This window comes from Ambystoma mexicanum, chromosome 11 (genome assembly GCF_040938575.1).
Source record: "Ambystoma mexicanum isolate Mex_15411 chromosome 11, UKY_AmexF1_1, whole genome shotgun sequence".
In the NCBI taxonomy this organism is placed as follows: Eukaryota; Metazoa; Chordata; class Amphibia; order Caudata; family Ambystomatidae; genus Ambystoma; species Ambystoma mexicanum.
In genome coordinates this window covers 1,471,986,736-1,472,007,057 of record NC_090934.1, presented here as the reverse complement: position 1 = coordinate 1,472,007,057, position 20,322 = coordinate 1,471,986,736, and the positions used below count along the sequence as shown (strand labels likewise).

General features: G+C 48.1%; 1 protein-coding gene across 1 annotated transcript in view; it reads right to left on the bottom strand.

Annotated features, from left to right (window-relative positions):
- Positions 1–440: 440 nt before the first annotated feature.
- The window catches only part of CKMT1A (creatine kinase, mitochondrial 1A), a 142,620-nt gene continuing 122,738 nt past the window's right edge, over positions 441–20,322 (bottom strand). Inside the window, exons 4-10 of the mRNA XM_069625172.1 lie at positions 20,212–20,307; positions 18,667–18,888; positions 11,373–11,458; positions 10,614–10,737; positions 5,435–5,569; positions 3,460–3,585; positions 441–713 (exon numbers count right to left, since the gene is read on the bottom strand). Coding sequence (XP_069481273.1) covers positions 597–713; positions 3,460–3,585; positions 5,435–5,569; positions 10,614–10,737; positions 11,373–11,458; positions 18,667–18,888; positions 20,212–20,307 — 906 coding nt within the window. The 3' untranslated portion in view covers positions 441–596. The remainder of the gene's footprint in view (positions 714–3,459; positions 3,586–5,434; positions 5,570–10,613; positions 10,738–11,372; positions 11,459–18,666; positions 18,889–20,211; positions 20,308–20,322) is intronic.

Sequence of the window (20,322 nt, the reverse complement as noted above, 5' to 3'; positions counted from 1 at the left end):
ATGCATTCTGGGGTGCTGCTTTCAGATACTGGTTATGCACCCTGGTTTCAAAATGGAAAGGCTTTGTGGGTGGTAGAAGGCAGAATTCTAGTCGATTGGAAGACGAGGCCAAGAAGATGTGGATGCTCTTGTTGATCAGATGATGTAGACCTATCGATTTTATTTCACTGATTCAGGATGATGTCATAGTGATCTGAATGTGTTTTGAATAGGAACCTAAAATCTCCATTATTCCACAGCGAGTAAACCACTGATCAATATTAAAAAAAGAAATAAAAAAAGACTTATGCAGAGGCATAGGGCTTATATGAGACTAGCTACATAACAAGCATCAGTGTTAACTATTTAGGGTGAATGGCAGTTCTTCAGAGCCTTAGTCCAGTTCCATAAGAAGCCAAGAACGCAGTCAAGGCAACGCGTAGAAAGAGGCAAGAGGAGGGTTCCAGCAGCACAGAGTTTATTGACGTTGTAACATTGTTGAATCATGGCTATACATGTTTATCAGAGCATGCTAGGACCCCCCCTGGACCACACGCTGATGAAGCTACACGGGCAGGCGGTCATGTTCTTCCAGAGTTGATGTCTTCAGCTCCTGGTCAGTGCTTGAACTGAGAGATGGGTGAAGGGACGCGGATGTCCTGTCCCTTCTCCAGGCGCCGCTCACAGTCAATGAGGTAGTTCACTCCGTCCACCACCACCTGCACCAGCTCCACCTGTGGGCATAGAGAAAAGAACCCGTCACCCTTCTGCTGTTAGCTTCAATGAGAGCCCACCCATCCTCCACTCTTGACTAAACAATGAAGACAAGCTTTTCCCTAGGGTTAGCCTGATTTATTTGTCCCATGGACTTCTTACCAGATCGGCCTTCAGGAAAACCGTGTAAGTCTGATAGTCTGAGTCAAACTAATGCACGTGTCAGTCCTGGAAAGCTAGACATGTAAATGACTATGTGACATCCCTATTGGTCTTCCAGATGCGGGGACCTGTCAGGAATATTTCCTATTTCCCTAATGGCCAGTCGGTCTCTGTGTGCAAAATGGGCGCAGTGTGAAGAACAGAGTTTCCAATCTTCTTGACGGTAAAAATGTGGCAGGGGAACCGAATCAGATTCTAAGTGCACCGGCTTGGGAATAGAGGGCGTATTCCTACCGGAGAGGTCCACCTCATTCCACACACTAACATATAACACAAACACAATTACACAACACCTCTGCCATAAGAATGGAGCTACCTTTAACCTCAGAGGGCGTTCAACCAACAGCGCTTTGGGACCATAATTAAGGTAAAAGGCGCTATACGAATGACAAAATGAATGAATGAAAAGAATGCTGATTCCGTCCACATGAGTCTTTACACACTCACATGAGTGGCATTCAATGGACTACAGCGCAGTAATGGACGTTTAGTTATCACAGAGTGTAATAGCTCCTCTGACAGTCAATACGATTGGACCTGTTCTGGTTAACCTGTGTCAAACCGGACCTATCTGGGAATTACCACGCAGAGCCCCTATTGCAGAGTCTCATAGCACTTATGATTCCATCATTACGATTGGGCCAGATCATGTCACCCGTTGGGTACACAAGGCAGTATCTGATCTAGTCAGGCTACCCTGGCCTACCTAGGAATAATGCCATGAACTCCCTCACCGCTGCGCTATAGCAACTATGCTTGGGTGGACTTGCTCTTATCTCCTGAGAATAAGCACTACAGCCTCCAGCCAGTCAGCTCCCTAGCACTCATGCTCTCGGTGGAAGGGACTACCTTGTTGCCATATAACTCCACCCCAGAAACCATAAACGTGTCGGGAATACCCAGGCACCCGCTAGCAACAATGACCAGGGACTCGAAAAATGGACCCTCTGGCACTTACAACCGAGCCTCAGAAACAAAGACCCTCTAACCGGGTAATCACAACATACTCTGCACCAGTCAGAGACTCTCTCGAGATCCATCACCAGGAACCACCAGGACAGACACGGTCAGCTCAGCGAGCCCTGGAATGTAACCAGGAATAGGGGCCTCCTGCCATTAAGCATAAAAACTCACTCATAGCAATATGCTCATCCTCTCCTTCACACCAACAAAAAATAGACCGCAGCTATACACCCCTCGATCAATCCGGCCTAGCTGCACACATACCCACACTACTCCATGAACACCCTGACAGTCTTTTAAAATGCAGTTATACCCCATGAAATAAATCGACCTAGCTGCACAAATAATCTCATACACAGGCTCCACGGCTGCCAGAATGCAGACACGGAGGGCAAATACCTTGCTACACACATTCCATTGATCTCTCCCAACCACTGCACGTTGCCTAGCATTAGAATGGAGCCACTCTCTGCGCAAACCCCACTGGCTGCAAACATAACGAAAGCACCCAAGCACTATATGCTACCCTACTCGCTCCACTGACCTGGACTACGGTCCCCAAGGGCATTCAACCCACAGCACTTGGAGATCATACCAATTGTTTAAAATGCACTATACACATGCACAATAACATAACTCTCCAGTTACAAATGAAAGAAGGCATTCATGTTTTCAAAACTATATATATAATTGTTCAATCCCCCCTTAAGTCCATAGTATACCTCTGCTGCACCCATCCAATACCTAGTACCAATAATTTAACTTATGCTGGATTCTTCATTCAAAACCCCCTTCCACCCATCTTTCTTTAAAAACGAAATCCTTCTATGACTTTGCTATATCCAGAAAGAAAGCGCCACCCCAGTAGATAGGTGCCGTCTGCAAAGCGGCAGAAAAAACGTTTCTATTTTAGTAGAAGCGAAGAAGGAGGAAAGGGAGGAAGTTTAGTTGAGAAGGCTTTTTTTCTGAAGGTTCATCTGTTTGTGTTCTGGTTCGGATCCCTGCTTGTTCCAAGCCTTACACATTTTACTGCTTGGATTAACCAAATAAATGGTATGTTAATTTGCACCAATGTGTTTACACACCTGTGACAGTTCCTCACATTCTGCCTCCCCTGCCCCACCTCCCAATCCTTAAAGTATGCATCTGCCACCGGCAGCTCGCCTGGTATGTGTTGGACTATGACTCCCATGATTCAGTTCCATTAACTATGCTGGCTGCGGCTGATGGGAGCTGCAGTCCAAAAACATAGGGAGGCAAAGGTTGTATACTATGGAAAGGGCAAGGGGATGACCCCAGACAGTCCCAGAGAAAGACAGGACAATTGAATCTTTGCCTCTGCAATGGGCCTGCAGGTGCCAATTTATCCATTACCTCCAAGCCCTGCTTCTAAAGGTGGAAATGTGGAGATTTGATGAGTTGGAACTTTCAGAACAAAGTGTGTCACTACCACACTGCTTCTCCAAAGAGACATTCATGCAGTCACTTATCGATGAAGGTTGCCAAGTAGGAAGGGTCCTGTCTATGCTGGCTTCCGCCCTCTGAATGGACACCGACCCCGCTCTGGAGCCTTGGCCTTACCTCAGATTTCCCTAGACGATCCAAGTTTGAGATGTCGAATGTGCTGCCGACAGCGGCCGTGTCCACTCCTCCAGTTCCTCTCTTCTGCAGTCGCAGGTTCTCCAGGATCTTGGGGAATCGTGGATCCTGTCGGGAGGAGACAGCTGCCGTTAGACACCATGGCCAATGACTAAGGGTACACCAGAGGAAAGGGGCGCAGGAGAAGGGAAGGCGCTTCCAACGGCATCTCAAGATGCTGGCTGCTATGCAAGGGTCTGCAACCTCTGCTGCTCCAGAGGTTTTGAACTACGACTCCCATGATCCGTCATCATTGATCATGCTGGCTTGGGTTGATGGGAGCTGTAGTCCAAAACATTTGTAGAGGCAAAGGTTGCAGACCTGGGACCCTACATTAAACCAAATAGTTCTAGCCAATTCCTGTGAGTAAATGAACATGAATGAGCATATATGAGAGAAAGCGTGCACATGCATGGGCAAACTAAGCATGATATGTTCATGTATGGTGGCGGGAACGACGATGCTGGGCTCCAACATCAACATCTACTGAAATGACTTGTGATATATTCTGCTTTGGTTGCAGAGTCTGCAGCCAGTTGCTGGGTGAGGTATCGCCGCTGAACACCTGGAAATCTAGGCACCTGAAATGGGAGTGAAATCCCTCCATACCCCCTCAATAAACCTACAAAATTCAACAGAAGAGTCCATGCCTCACAGTGACATGTCATATTTTTATCAATAAGTCACGATAAACACAAATGTATTGATTCTAACAGAACAAAATGATATGCATACAGTGATTCACATGAATTCACATTTATATGATTACATTTCATTCTGTCCTCCAAATGGTTCCAACCTCATCCAATAATGGCTAACCTTGCTGGCACGTGGCTCGTGCTTTGGCTATTTCTTAGAGGGTGTTAGGTAGCAGACGGAGTGCACATACCACAGAGTGAATACTTTTGGACATCCTAAATAGCCCAGTCTATAGGGATACTCCCTGCAATGAGCTAACTGCAATCAGGTAACTGCCCGCCAACCCAAGCCTAAGGTACGCTTCAACAAAGTGAGGGGTCCGGAACCGGTCGAGCCCCTCCCCAAGTACAGGGATTACCACTATTAGCATCCCAGTCCAACACAGCCCAGTCCTTCCCCAAATACAGGGGCTAGGACTATTAACATCCCACTCCAACACAGCCCAGTCCTTCCCCAAATACAGGGGTTACCACTATTACAGGCCCAGTCCATCCCCAAATGCAGGGTTTACCCCTATTACAGGCCCAGTCCATCCCCAAATACAGAGGTTACCACTATTACAGGCCCAGTCCATCCCCAAATACAGGGGTTACCACTATTACCGGCCCGGTCCATCCCCAAATACAGGGGTTACCACTATTAGCAGCCCAGTCCATCCCCAAATACAGGGGTTACAGTCCATCCCCGTTATCACTTTTAGTACACCAGGGCTTTCATGAAACTACTGTTTCCAGTGGCTGCCATCTTGGATTGTAAAGTAACGCGGACACTTCACCTTTTGCATTACCGGGATGCCGCGGGAGGCACCCAGAAAAGTGAGGCGGGGAAGAGTGGTGTCTGAGAGGCACAAGGAGGGGAAGGACTCCAGTGGGGTGTAGATTGAAATAGATGTGGCAAGTGGCTCGGCACCAGCGACAGGGGGCAAAGATGGCAGCCGCAGGAGAGGCGGAGGAGGCCGGCCAGGACCTGCCATGTTTCTCCCCATTCTGGGCAACCTGAATGACCAGCATCTCGCCCCTGCCCCCCGCTGCTAGTAAAGATTAGGTGTGCTGGGGCCTTCCCTTTAATGTACACAGTGGAAAGAAGAGAGCAAGTTCCCTTCAACCATTTTCTGCCTCTCTATCGCCCTAGTTTGGAAATGAGTCTTGGCTTCGCCGTGCCCTCCATCGAGGTGGCGGTATACTTAGCCATTCAAAGCGCCACGTCTGCACCACCGTACCTTGCTCAGCATTGGCAGCTTCACGTGGACCCCAGCTCTCAATCCAGTGCCAAGATTCGACGGGCATGTCAAGATGTAGCCCAGGCGCTCGTTCCACATGAACTCCCAGCCCTTCTCCTGGATCAGCCGCTCCACCTAGAAAATGGAAAACCACAGCCTGAGCTTTGGGGGGCTGCTTCTCCGACACCCCCAGCCTGATGTGTGAATGTGTGATTAGCACTGCTCAGAGTGATATTAATACGCGGAGTGCTGGCACAACTGAATGGGTTAATGGGAAGTGAGAGAAAGCTTAAAGCGGGGCAATTAGCGGAAGGGTTTGATTTTAGTAAGCCAGCTGGCACAATGTGAAAGTAATACCAAAAGCAGTTGATATGAATTGCTATCCTGAAACGGGGCAGAGATTTGCTGCCCAATTAGCATGCAGTATTTCACTAACTCCTAGTAATTTATCTGGAAGCTAGGAAGGACAAAAGAGAAGAGGTATGGAAAATAATTATCAAATTAGGTCTATCTGGACAGATATCTTCAAAGAGTGCGATATCTTCTGCAACCCCAGACAAGCGTTCTTTAAAGATCTGCCCTCCTTCTCCAGTCCACTAAAAATGATCTTATCACTAGCATAATCACCCCCCCCCGCCCCAATTAATCACTAGCGGCACTATTGAAAACCTTCACTTGTGATGTTCACACTCGGCTGCTTCTCTAAGTCAGATTCACACTTTATACCTAACCCAAACCAATTGCATAAATGAATAGTCCTGATGAAGGTCTCATTTCTGAAATGTCGAAACACTATCTGAGCCCGCCACACTTAAATGCCATCAGTGATGAATAGATGTGGCACGAGGCTGGTGCAACTGGAAGTCCATAGGGCGGAATTAAAGTCAGTTGTGCCCTACATATGTGAGCGACTGTATCCTGAGCCAAACACTGCTCTACCTAGAGTTACCTATATTTTGCTATAGATCGGATCCTCTTATCAGCTTGCATCCCAGCCGGTGCAAACCTCCGGAGCAACTATCAGCACCTCCTTTGAGGTTTGTGATTGTACCATAACATGCGTGAACCATACATACATGGTAACTGAAATGGTGTACTGAAAATTGGATGAGAAACTCTGTATACGAATATTTTATTAGAAATAAGAAAAGCAATCTGTATGAGAATATTTGGCAGAGATTCTTGGAGTTGTAAAATGTGAATTAATTCAGGGGAGAAATGAGACTACTGGATGTAACACAATTTGGAGTAGGTGTTTGTATTGTTGAAAAGTCTAATAAAAATGTGAATATAAAAAAATAACATTGTATTAGGTTGGCAAACGCTATGCACACCTGACATACACGATCTGTTGCACCAGGCACCAGTTACCCGCTAAGTAACAGCCATGATGCTCTTTCTTGGAGACCTCGCGGTACCCATCTAAAGGCTTTTATCAGTCCAGGGGCAATCTCTGGCCCCCTTCAGATGCCTGCAACGTCTCATGTTCAAGAGCCCAGAGCAGCAAGCACTCAGACGTACTTTGCACATTAGGTTATAGACAATGTGTAATGTTTTAACTATTTAGTCTCCGGCCTCCCCACTACTGCAAGCTGCACGCCTACATCACATTACACGTCTACTTGCTGCACATCACTACAGCTAAGGGTCTATGACAGTGCTGAGCGCACACTAGTAGCTGTAGAACAGGGGGCACGGTGAGAGATTCCCCAATGTGGGCACGGAGGATGGATGTCTAAGGGACTGTGCTGTGACAGGATAACTCCTGCACCACTGAATGGCCGCGAAGCGCGTGCACAAGACCAGATCGGTTATTACTATTATTATCAGTATTATGATGCTAATAGTGGCGCCCACAGCGCTGCAGTGAAGACAATGACAGGGGTTCTGAAAGGGTTCCTCGGATCTTTAGTTTGGCGGGCAGGTTATGGTTACTCTGCTATGGGCTAGAGCAACTAGTCTTCTGGTGCACTGGGACCCCTAGACCTGCAGCCAGACTGAGACTCCAGCGGACAAGAACTTCTTTCCAGCGCGTGGGTGGCCTTACAGTTGAAGCAAGATGCAAAAAGCGAGCAAAACAATGCATGAATGCCTGCCATCACCAAAGAGGCACTGGTCCATGCAAACCATGCCAAACATGCCAAGCAGGCCATACAGGGACTGACCCATGCCAAACAGGCCAAACAGGGACTGACCCATGCCAAAGAGGCACTGGTCCATGCAAACCAAGCCAAACATGCCAAGCAGGCCATACAGGGACTGACCCATGCCAAACAGGCCAAACAGGGGCTGACCCATGCCAAAGAGGCACTGGTCCATGCAAACCAAGCCAAACATGCCAAGCAGGCCATACAGGGACTGACCCATGCCAAACAGGCCAAACAGGGACTGACCCATGCCAAAGAGGCACTGGTCCATGCAAACCAAGCCAAACATGCCAAGCAGGCCATACAGGGACTGACCCATGCCAAACAGGCCAAACAGGGACTGACCCATGCCAAAGAGGCACTGGTCCATGCAAACCATGCCAAACATGCCAAGCAGGCCATACAGGGACTGACCCATGCCAAACAGGCCAAACAGGGACTGACCCATGCCAAAGAGGCACTGGTCCATGCAAACCAAGCCAAACATGCCAAGCAGGCCATACAGGGACTGACCCATGCCAAACAGGCCATACAGGGACTGACCCATGCCAAACAGGGCAAACAGGGACTGACCCATGCCAAACAGGGACTGATCCAGGCCATACAGGGACTGACCCATGCCAAACAGGGCAAACAGGGACTGACCCATGCCAAAGAGGCACTGGTCCATGCAAACCATGCCAAACATGCCAAGCAGGCCATACAGGGACTGACCCATGCCAAACAGGCCAAACAGGGACTGACCCATGCCAAACAGGCCAAACATGCACTGATCCATGCCAAACATGCCAAACAGGGGCTGATCCATGCCAAACAGTTAAACGGGCCAAACAGGCCAAACAGGTAAACAGGCCAAACAGGCCAAACAGGGACTGACCCAGGCCAAACAGGCAAACAGGCCAAACAGGCCAAACAGGGACTGATCCATGCCAAACAGTTAAACGGGCCAAACAGGCCAAACAGGTAAACAGGCCAAACAGGGACTGACCCAGGCCAAACAGGGACTGATCCGGGCCAAACAGGGACTGATCCAGGCCATACAGAGACTGACCCATGCCAAATAGGGCAAACAGGGACTGCCCATGCCAAACAGGGCAAGCAGGGACTGACCCACGCCAAACAGGGACTGATCCAGGCCAAACAGGGACTGACCCATGCCAAAGAGGCACTGGTCCATGCAAACCATGCCAGACAGGTAAAAAGGCCAAACAGGCCAAACAGGGACTGACCCAGGCCATACAGGGACTGACCCATGCCAAACAGGGCAAACAGGGACTGACCCATGCCAAACAGGGACTGATCCATGCCAAACAGGTAAACAGGCCAAACAGGTAAACAGACCAAACAGGCAAAACAGGGACTGTCCCAGGCCACACAGGGACTGATCCAGGCCAAACAGGGACTGATCCAGGCCAAACAGGCCAAACAGGCATTGGTCCAGGCCAAACAGGTAAACAGGCCAAACAGGCCAAACAGGTAAACAGGCCAAACAGGGACTGACCCAGGCCAAACAGGGACTGATCCAGGCCAAACAGGGACTGACCCATGCCAAAGAGGCACTGGTCCATGCAAATCATGCCAAACAGGCCATACAGCAACTGACCATGCCAAACAGGCCAAACAGGGACTGATCCATGCCAAACAGGTAAACAGGCCAAACAGGCCAAACAGGTAAACAGGCCAAACAGGGACTGATCCATGCCAAACAGATAAACAGGCCAAACAGGCCAAACAGGTAAACAGGCCAAACAGGGACTGATCCATGCCAAACAGATAAACAGGCCAAACAGGCCAAACAGGTAAACAGGCCAAACAGGGATTGGTCCATGCCAAACAGGTAAACAGGCCAAACAGGTAAACAGGCCAAACAGGCCAAACAGGTAAACAGGCCAAACAGGTAAACAGGCCAAACAGGTCAAACAGGTAAACAGGCCAAACAGGTCAAACAGGTTAAACAGGGACTGGCCCATGCAAAGCATGGCAAACATGCCAAACAGGCCATACAGGGACTGATCCATGCCAAACAGGCCAAACAGGGACTGACCCATGCCAAACAGGGACTGACCCATGCCAAACAGGCCAAACAGGGATTGGTCCATGCCAAACAGGTAAACAGGCCAAACAGGGACTGGCCCATACCAGCAAGGACTGATCCATGCCAAACAGGCCAAACAGGGACTGATACAGGCCAAACAGGTAAACAGGCCAAACAGGGATTGGTCCATGCTGCCAAACAGGTAAACAGGCCAAGCAGGGACTGACCCACGCCATTTGGTATGGGAGTATGAACCTCTGCTGTGTGGAAATAGGCTCAACTCATTTGCAGCAGCAAAGCCTTATATTATTGATAGACCAGTTCTCTTTGGAACAGTAGGGTGTGCCAACACGTGCACATCGGTGCCCCATTGCCAATGTAGAAATGGCGTTCATATGTAGATTGGTGCATGACTGGCAGGGCCATTTGGATATGCACTTGGAGCTCACTGCAGCCCAGGTTGGGTCTAGTTGGCATTATAGCATGGCACGGCTAGCATTCATGTAAAGCGCTGCCTAGGCAGACCGACCCTGGCATCGGTGGCAGGGCGGGGCTTCTGCTTGGATGCAGATCACTGCAGCCCAGGTTCGGTGTAGCTGGCATCATCAGAATGGCAAAGCTAGCATTCATGTAAAGCGCTGCCTAGGCAGACCGACCCTGGCATCGGTGGCAGGGCGGGGCTTCTGCTTGGATGCAGATCACTGCAGCCCAGGTTCGGTGTAGCTGGCATCATCAGAATGGCAAAGCTAGCATTCATGTAAAGCGCTGCCTAGGCAGACCGACCCTGGTATCGGTGGCAGGGCGGGGTTTCTGCTTGAATGCAGATCACTGCAGCCCAGGTTGGGTCTAGTTGGCATTATAGCATGGCAAAGCTAGCATTCATGTAAAGCGCTGCCTAGGCAGACCGACCCTTGTATCGGTGGCAGGGCGGGGCTTCTGCTTGGATGCAGATCAGTGTATCCCTGGCATGGGGAGGGGGGCTGAGGATAATTCTTACCTCTTTCAGACCCTTGCAGAACCTCTCGAAGACCCGCTTCATGTTCCCTCCTTTCTCCATGGAGATGACGCGTGTGTGGTCCTCCTCGTTGATCCAGATCAGGAAGGTCTTCTCGTTGTTGTGCCTGGTGGGAGGGAGTAGACTTGAGCTTGCATGGATTATCATAACATTTCTGGGTCTTTGAGGCCTTCTCCACTAATTGGTGAAGATCGACTCAATCTACAAGTGGCTTTAGAAAGTAGGCTAGTCACGCACAAGATCAGCAAGTAACCGAACAGTTCAGCAGAAAGGGTTCTCTTGTGTTTAACAGGACTAGAAAACCTTTACCACTGGGTGGAAGTGGGGGTAGCTCCAAGCCACCTTCATAATCCAACCTCCCTCTGTCCACTGCTAACCCCCCTGCGTGGTTTCTTTCCACCCATCTGCGTATCTGGTCAACAGTGGAGCTATATTCCACTGAGATGTTCTGAGGGACAGCCGCCAGTCAACGACCGAAGCTCAAATTGTCTACTTCGTCATTCGGAAGCCTCTGGCAAATGAACCCTGTTGTTGATAGTTCCCATCTATAGTGGCATGTTGTGCATGGTCCCAGTGTCAATGTTGCCCCTCAAGGACTATCTACATGGACCAGCGCTCCAGGCAGCGGGGAGGGAAGGCGAGAGGAAAGCGCTGATGTGCGCAGTGTAGATCATTCTTTACATAACATAAAGAGCATGGACTACCACTCAACCCAAAAGCACTGCATCGCACGATACATACCAGATTCCACGGGCATCGGGCCAGTCGCGGGCCATACCGGCGGACAGTAGAAGAGGGGACACAGGCTTATCAAACAGGAAGTGATCCTATGAAAAGAACACATTGGTCAGCGGTGGAGTCAGAACTTGATCAGAAGACTCAAACTTTCTTTGACAGTCTTTTTACATTGTGGCCATAGTTATTTTCTAAGCTTCTGGGCCACCTTAGACAACTCCTCCCACTCTTTCTCAGCATCGCCCTCTAGTGCTGACTTGAGGCTTATGGGGCGTATCCAGAGCCGAGGCTGTATCTTTCACCATTTATTACTCAGAGGGCTGCAAGCGGTCCCTAACATGTTGCTGCCTGCACGGGAGGTGAAGTCGCTGTCGCGGTTCATATGCATATCATGTGCGTTCTGACATTATTTAAAACAGGTTTACTTTTTCACCAAAATAAAAGCAAAGGCAAACTGCTAGATGCCTTTCTGCCCCTTGCAACCCAGAGGCGCTGCAGGAGAAAACATGGTTTATTAAATGCTTGGCCAGGAAATGCAGTACTGAGGGTGCAGCATCTAACTGGGGAAAAAGGGATTTCAACAGCACCAGGGACAATGAAGAGGAAGATAAGTGAGGGCAGGGAAAGGAAGCCTGAAAAGGGATTAAGGGAACACAAAAACACCTAAACATGTTTCCTATCACCATTACATCTAATATTTCATTAATTTGAACCTTCTTCCCTTTAAAATGCTCCGGGCAGCATTTAGCAAACATCTCAGTTGTGTCCATGCATTTGTTAATGTTAATGTTAAAGGACATTTGTACCGCGCACTATCACCACCGGAGTGGTCCCTTGCGCTCTGGCGGCTCTGAAAGAGGAGGGGAGGTTGAGTTAGTGGGAGGAGGCAGGAAAAGTGCACGAGAGCAGTGATGTGCTGTTGGCGGCCTCAGCCCGGTGGGTCCGTTGGCTGGGCCTGGGGTGTTTGCGGCCGGTAGTCGTCATGTACTGTTGTGCAAGGCTTTGTGTGTTTTTTGTTTTGTTGTTGCAGTGTAGTGAATTTTGTGCGGTTTGATGTGCTGTAGGTTTTGGTTGTGTTTGGAGTTTGAGAGGTGTATGCAGAAAGGGAAATTGTTAGTAGGGGTTGTGCAAAATCGACACATTTGTATTTGCCTTAAAGGTTTTAAAACACAAAAAGATGGCACTTTCATTCCTCCAAAGCAGGATTCGGATATTCTGTCGCCCTTGTTTTTTTTCTAAATTAACGTCAGAGAGTCAAAAACACATGTTGATGTCCTCAGAGATAAAACTGTGCACTCTCAATCAGTCAGCTATTTATATAGCGCTCTTTCACCCAAGGCATCATGGCGCTTAAAACAACTGGTAACAAGACAGATGTAAGAAATCAGGGGCAACCCGCAATCAGCACAGAATTTATCTGAAAAGGAACGTTTTCAAATTTTGTTTGAAAGATATGAAATCCTCGATTTTCCTCAACCTTTCCAGCAATGAATTCCAAAGCCTAGGCCCTGCAGCTGAGAAAGCACGGCCTCCCAGTCGTTCTTTCTTATATGGAGGTATCCGTAGCTAAGCTGCATTTGAGGATCTCAGAGAGCGAGCCGGGAGATATCTGCTCAGTTTTTCTTGGACTGTACACCGCAGAATTAGATGTGTGTTGAGGAGTCAGACTATTCTGAGACTAAACGTGTAAACTAGGCAGAATAAATAGATCTTGTTTCTCCATGGCAACGGGAAAACATGTGATGCTCCGTGAACAGTTTGCCGGTCAGTCCTTGGAGGTTTTAATTCCAGATACTGGGGCCAGTGGCATCTGTGTGGTAGGACGCCCTTAGGCTCTGAACCCAAACAGAACCCAGACTGCGCCCAGGGGCCCTCGATCGAGGCCACTGATGGCCTGCCAGAACTGGCACTAAACATAATTCAGATCTTTTACTCAAGGTTCCACTTTTGTAGGTTAATTATTGTTAATTTTCTTCCCCTTTGGGTGATGAGAGGGCAAGGCAATACATATTATATGTAAGGTGACAGCCACTTAATGTCAGGAGTCTCTGGGTCATAGTTACTCATCATGGGGCATTTTAGATGTTATGGACTACAACTCCAATGAACCCTCACCATAAACTATGCCTGCTCGGGATCATGGGAACAGAAGTCAAAAACATCTGTAGCCCGACATGCTCTCGGTAATGTTCCCGCCCAACTATCACTACAAATAAAGAGCCTGCAGGGTTGCCAACACTGTTGCAAGTGCCACTGTATTTCCTTAGGAGCCAAGTCCGGGGCACCCCCCATTTTGCCCACCTCTATCATAGCTATACCTTTCCCCCATGCTCACATGATCCTCAATTTGCTCCCAGGTCACAAACTGTCATTCCTGAACCCCTTTATGACCTCCCATCGTCTTGCTTCTTCCTCCAAAGTCTGTTACCTTCTCCGCTCCACCCATTGCATGCTGGGTGTGGGTGTCCTTTCCCCAAACATGCCAGCATCCTTTATTTCCTTTTCGATTGTGTCCCTTCCTATCCTGCTTCCTATCCTGCTCATTCCCTCCATGACCTCCTCAGACTCTACTTCTAGGCTTATCTTGGCAGCAGTGTTGCAAAATAGCCATTCTCCTGCTCTCCCTGCAGTGTCATAAGACTGTCTCTGGGAAGCATGCAAGCGATTCTGCGGCCGCATGAACCCACTGGGGAAATCCCTGCGGCGAAGAGCGGCCTACACAAGGCATCTCGCTCCACCCGCAGCCTGCAGGAACTATGTTTGAACATCGGGTTCTCCAGAAGTGTGTTGATTAAGTAGAACATGTTTTTAAAAACCTTATACAGTGATACGAGGAGCTTGTGATCAAAGATACTAGACGCCCTTTAGGATTTGCCAGTTGACATGGTGGGAGGTCAACAAGCCGTCTTCTTTTTCCCCAATATTTATCCTTATGTTTATTGGATTTATATAGCGCTTTAATGCAAAGCACTTGATATTAAAGTGCGTGCAATGGTAGCAGTTGACCCCGTTGGGTGTGGGATGAGTTTAATGCAGAGGCCTGTACAGGAGAGATTAAGCCTTCAACATGATTCTCTTAGGTCGCCGCTCTTCGTCCTGTCGGAAACATTTTCTCTATATTTGACTTCTTCAAAACGACCTAAATTCTGACATTTCTTCCAAATTGTGCTAAATTATATTCACCATTTTATTTGTTTTGAATCCATTGACATTATGAATTTTAGAGACCGGTAGGATTAATAACATTGCCTTGCTAGGAGTGCAACAGCTGTTAGGGAATGAAACCACTGGAGCAGTTTACACTTTTAGTGAGTCTGCTGTTGCGGCTCAGTAGAGTAGTGGCGGCTGCTTTGCTACTGGGAAACCAGTAGATGCTAACGCCCAATGTTCATTAAAATTGACAATGAAGTATGTATATATGTATATATATATATATATATATATATTTAATTATAATTAAATATATATATTTAATTAAGTGCATATGGTTAAATTAACCTTTCACACTGCATAAATACATTAAAAGATTAAGATTTTTTTATAAAATACATATTTGATATATAAAATAAACACATCCAGACAATTGATTGTTAGCCTTGTGTTGAGAATGGTAATGAGTTATGATAGGCTGCAGACTTATAAGATCAGATTTCGAACAATTCATAAGAAAGTCTTTGAGTTTGTCTCACTTCAATTAACATCATTTATAGTTATGCGATGGATCACAATGGAATTTATCGATGTAAAATCTATGAATGACTTTTTTTTCATTTGGATAATTATTTACACAAGGCATGAATTGTTGTACACTTAGTTAATTAATCTTTGTAACGCCCTTAATACCGGAGACCAGTCTCCAAGTGCAGGACCGGGATTCGAACCTGCGTTCCTCTGTGTTGTGCCTGAGGTGTTGTCTTCCTAATTGATGAAATAGTTTAGATTGTGTGTTTATCATGTTTGTGATATGCTTTATAACTCATCGTATGTTCAGATTTATGTAACAGAGTTACAAAGCACTCCCCAAATGAAACTGGCAATAAGGGCCATGCTCTACAAATGCCAGAAGGGTAAATGCAAATAAAATAAAGAGAGACAGGGTGGGTAAGTAAGGGCTCCCCTCGGTGTAGAAAAGATAGGAGATCCACTTGAGAAAGAGAAAGCCTTAGGCGGCCAGAAACGCTCAGGGAGCCTTAAGGACAAGAGCTGGCTAGGAAGGAAATCGATAGTGAAGTGGGTTGCAGTGCATTTTTTAATGCACTCTCTCACTTTGCTGTAGATTTTGCTGTGAGTCAGTTTTGTAGAGCATATTCACAGCTGCCTAAGGAGATCATGCAATATTTACAATGCCTGTGGGGGGTGGGGAGCGCGGTAATAATCCACCTGCACCCCGCAATTAGAGGAGAAAAGCGCATCTGCTGAGGACAGCGTGGCGTGGAGAAGGGATCCTGCCCTTTCGTCTTCACTGGAGAAGGAGCCCGTGCACCGTCTTTTCTTTGCTCCAGTGGCAGTGGCATGCAATATGTGGCGTGCACAGATGATGTGTGCAGAGCAGTTCCACTCTCCAGAACACATGCACATTGAGGAGGTCATAACATCTATACAGTTATACCGTACCTTCCCCTTCACAGTAGCTGCTTACACCGTAGCCCACTCCTTAAGGTGACCGGGCTTCTAATAAAGGGCGCGGGCCACAGTTCTGTCACCTGGAAGACCTTCACCCAAAGTGATGGCCCTTCACCCAAAGTGATGGACCTTCACCCACAGTGATGGCCCTTCACCCAAAGTGATAGACCTTCACCCAAAGTGATAGACCTTCACCCACAGTGATGGACCTTCACCCCTTCACCCAAAGTGATGGACCTTCACCCAAAGTGATGGACCTTCACCCCTTCACCCAAAGTGATGGACCTTCGCGCACAGTGATGTACCTTCACCCACAGTGATGGACCTTCACCCACAGTGATAGACCTTCACCCACAGTGATGGACCTTCACCCCTTCACCCAAAGTGATGGACCTTCACCCAAAGTGATGGACCTTCACCCCTTCACCCAAAGTGATGGACCTTCACCCCTTCACCCACAGTGATGGACCTTCACCCACAGTGATAGACCTTCACCCACAGTGATGGACCTTCACCCCTTCACCCAAAGTGATGGACCTTCGCACACAGTGATGGACCTTCACCCACAGTGTTGGACCTTCACCCAAAGTGATGGACCTTCACCCCTTCCCCCACAATGATGGACCTTCACCCAAAGTGATGGACCTTCACCCACAGTGATGGACCTTCACCCGCAGTGATGGCCGCCACTCAATTTCTTTTTGCATCAATGAATCGTTTTACTATCTTGACTCCTCATATCCTCTAAAGCAATGAAAGCACGTATTGAATCTACTGAAACTCAATATTTATCTTTTAAAAAATAACACTCACAATGTCTGTGCAAATACTGCAGAGTAAAACAAAGTAAAAACTGATGCATGACAAGTTAGTATTCCATCTCTCAAAAACGTATTCATTAACAGGACTGTCAGGAAGGTCGTGTCACTGCATCCGAGCCTCGCGGGGAAGAGGACGTGTATTTTGTCGTCTCTTAGAATAGGGTGTGACAGTCTCAGGGGTCAAGGCATTGAAAGTTGACCATGTGATCACTGCAGCAGGGGGTGCAATGTTCCCTAATGGAGGCACTGCTTTTTAGAACAGGACTCCATCTATGACCCCCACACATCATCCCGTGTAAAGAAACAGCAGGAAATTACAAACCTGCAGCTCCACAAAAATACAAATGCCTATTGGGGAAGTTCCACGGACGCTGACCGTGGTGAATTTCTAGGGTCTAATTCCGAAAGTGTTTTTCGAAGTGAAAATACCATTGGAAAACGCTTTGTGAATGAGGCCCCTCGTTTTTTCAATATTATTGGGTCCCTGGCAAAAAATAAAAAACAAAAAACATATGAACCCATATAGCCCACCCTTCTCTGCAAAACTTCAGAAAAATCCTGTCCTTGCAACACAGCGGTGCCCTTTTCTTCTTGCTACAGAACCTGTGCCAGAAATTATTTGTAAAAAGACAAGACACGGGGAATGAAACGGCGCTATCAAGGCACACGCAATGTGTGATGGGAGCGTGATTTCTGCCAGGTGGCAGCTATGGGCACTATCAAGGCACACGCAATGTGTGATGGGCAAGGTGGCGTGATGGGGTGGGCTGGGGAAAGGGCGGGTGAGCAGGCGGCCACACCGTGTCTTGAGAGATTGACACACATAAAAGAAGCCAAGGAATTAGGATTAACGTTAATCCCTTTCTCACGTGACCAGCAGAAAAAGGTCCATGAACTTTGACCCTTAGCGCACGCTGGAGTGGCCAAGGGAGATGGACAATAGAACAGGACAGGCCCAAGGTTTCTTTCAAGTTCCAACACAATGAAAGATTTTGGGGTCTCGGTGTTTTCCTCTCCGCCCCCCCTGAGGCGTGGGTTCAGAGGCGGCTTTTCCACACCACACATTAGCGGTTCTCCTAACAAACCAGTGGCAAGATCACCCCTAAGAAAGTAGGACCTCATATGGGCTTTTAAAGGCATTCTGAAAAGGGGACAGCATGGCAACTGAGCCGTGATCTGCAAGTTATAAAAAAGAACCACAGAGTACCCCCTTCATGGAAAGGTTGGGGTGGCTCATGAAACGTGTGTGCTTTGTGTTTCAGAAACTATAAGAAAAGAGGCACAACGACCGAGAAGCAACCCATATATCCTCCAGCATTAGAAAGGCCATTGTGTGCAGGAAGACCCACCATAAGATGTACATGATTGGTCCCGCGCATCGCATGCTTGGAGCTCATGAGGTTCGGTTCCAGAGTGCGCAAATTCTAGGATAAAGCTTCATTGCACGGCTTGAAGATCAGCTGCAGCAGGACAAGCGCTGCACAACTCCACCAAGGTTCACCAACCCTCAGGGGAAGGTTTTGTGGAAGCATTTGGCAGTGACTTTTGCACTGAGAGTTCTTTAAGTGAAAATGCATTTTTATTTCTGGAGTGGTGATCTTTTGGGTACATTGGTGTTCAGACTTGAATTGTGATTTCCCAAGTGGCAGAACATTTCTGTTCAATATATTTTTTAATAATATGATACATTATTTTACCTGCTAACTTAACCTTGTTCACAGGTGTGAAAAGCAGCACGAATGGGACCTGTTTTCAAAAGCAACCCCTGAATTCCATCACATTATCAATTACAAAAACCACAAGCAAGACATATTGTACAAGCAATGAACCCCAAGATCTTGGAGTGGGGGTCTTACATCAATCAGCCGCTGCTGCTCGGCGTCCGTCATCTCGCTGAGCCTATAGTATCGCCCGGCCAGATCCCCTGAGAGGCCATTCAACGCGTCCACCGTCACCTTCTCCACCTCCCTCCTCTCGGCGCGGGTGCAAGCGGGGGGCAGGCTGAGGCCGCGGATGCTCCTCCCGGTGCGGACGCGCGACGACAGCACGTAGCGTTCATCAAAGTATCCAGACTTCAGCTGCAAATAGAAAAGAGATAGACAAGACATCATCATTTAGGAGTCAATGACTCGCAGGTGACCAGCGGTCCTGGCCTGTGAGAGGGATCCTATCAGGATCAGGGATCAAGGGACTACATTAGGGATTGAACCCACAGGTGTGCCGAGACCTAGGCATGCTGGCCTGGTGGATATGATACATGAGGTCGAAGCTCCGTCAATCTCTGCAAATGTTCGAGGCAGCGTCAGCACAGGTCACCTTTCTTCACTCTTATTATGAAACTGTGCCCCAAAGCCCGATCCTTGACAGAGCAGTAAAAGCACAAGGAGAGAAAACAAGACTCTGATAGGACTGCAAGGCAGAGGGGAGACTCCACACAGGAGTCGAGAACACGCCAAAGGGGCGCCATCAGAAAGATATGACGAGAACACACCAAAGGGGCGCCATCGGACATGACGAGAACACGCCAAAGGGGCGCCATCAGACAGACAGGACGGAGAAGGAACTGTGCAGGAAGGAAACAAGGAGATCCGCACAAAGGATGGAGAAATAAGCAAGACAAGCGGGGGATTGACGGGAAGATGGTACGGGCAGAAGGAGAAGCAAGAGGAGGGACAGAGGAAGGAAGAGATAGGAAAGATGAATAACCAGAGGCAGGAAAATGGAGGATGAAAGAGAGAAAGAGACAGTGACAGGAGGACAAGATTTAGGAAAGCAGCAGCATCCCTTACACTCATTGGTCATTCCTTTGCTGAAGTCCCGGTGTCTTTTCTCTTTGGAAAAATATCCTGCCTACCTCTTCCTTACCTCCATCCCGGTGCCCTGCATAAGTCGCAAAACCCAGGGCCCCATGCTGAGAAGGTCCGGGGTCACGGATGGTGGGCGTGACTGCAAACCTGCGGGGCATCTACCTGCCAACGGGGCGCCACCCAACACCAAACTAGGCTACAATGAGGCACATTCCGGCCCTCAGGAACCAGTTATCTTGAGTGCATTAATAATGAGTGTTCTTATATAGCGCTTGATGCAGTATTCATGCAGCTTTTAAGCATTGCCTTATCAGGTGTTGCTATTACCCCCATAAATGGTACTGAATGTATTAACCTCGGCTGTCTGAAATAATAAGCCAGCCCTGTTGCGGGATATGATCTAGCGAAGCGCCGGCTTGCTTCGGGCTAGAGGCAAGCACTTAACTGCTGAGCCGGCCACAGGGCCAGATAATGTATCACTACTCATGTGTCTTCACAACATCACCCCTCCCCAGCATTGCAGATTCTACATCTAGACATTATGACCACCGCATGACCACCACGATGCCAGTCAGGATGAGTTTGCGCACAGACCTTGCTGGCGTCCAAGTCGGTGGGATGTTTCATGGTCCGTGGGTTGTACCCATTGTGCCGCTCTGTGATCACGGGGTCAAACAGATCTGCAAACACCTGAAAAATCAAGAG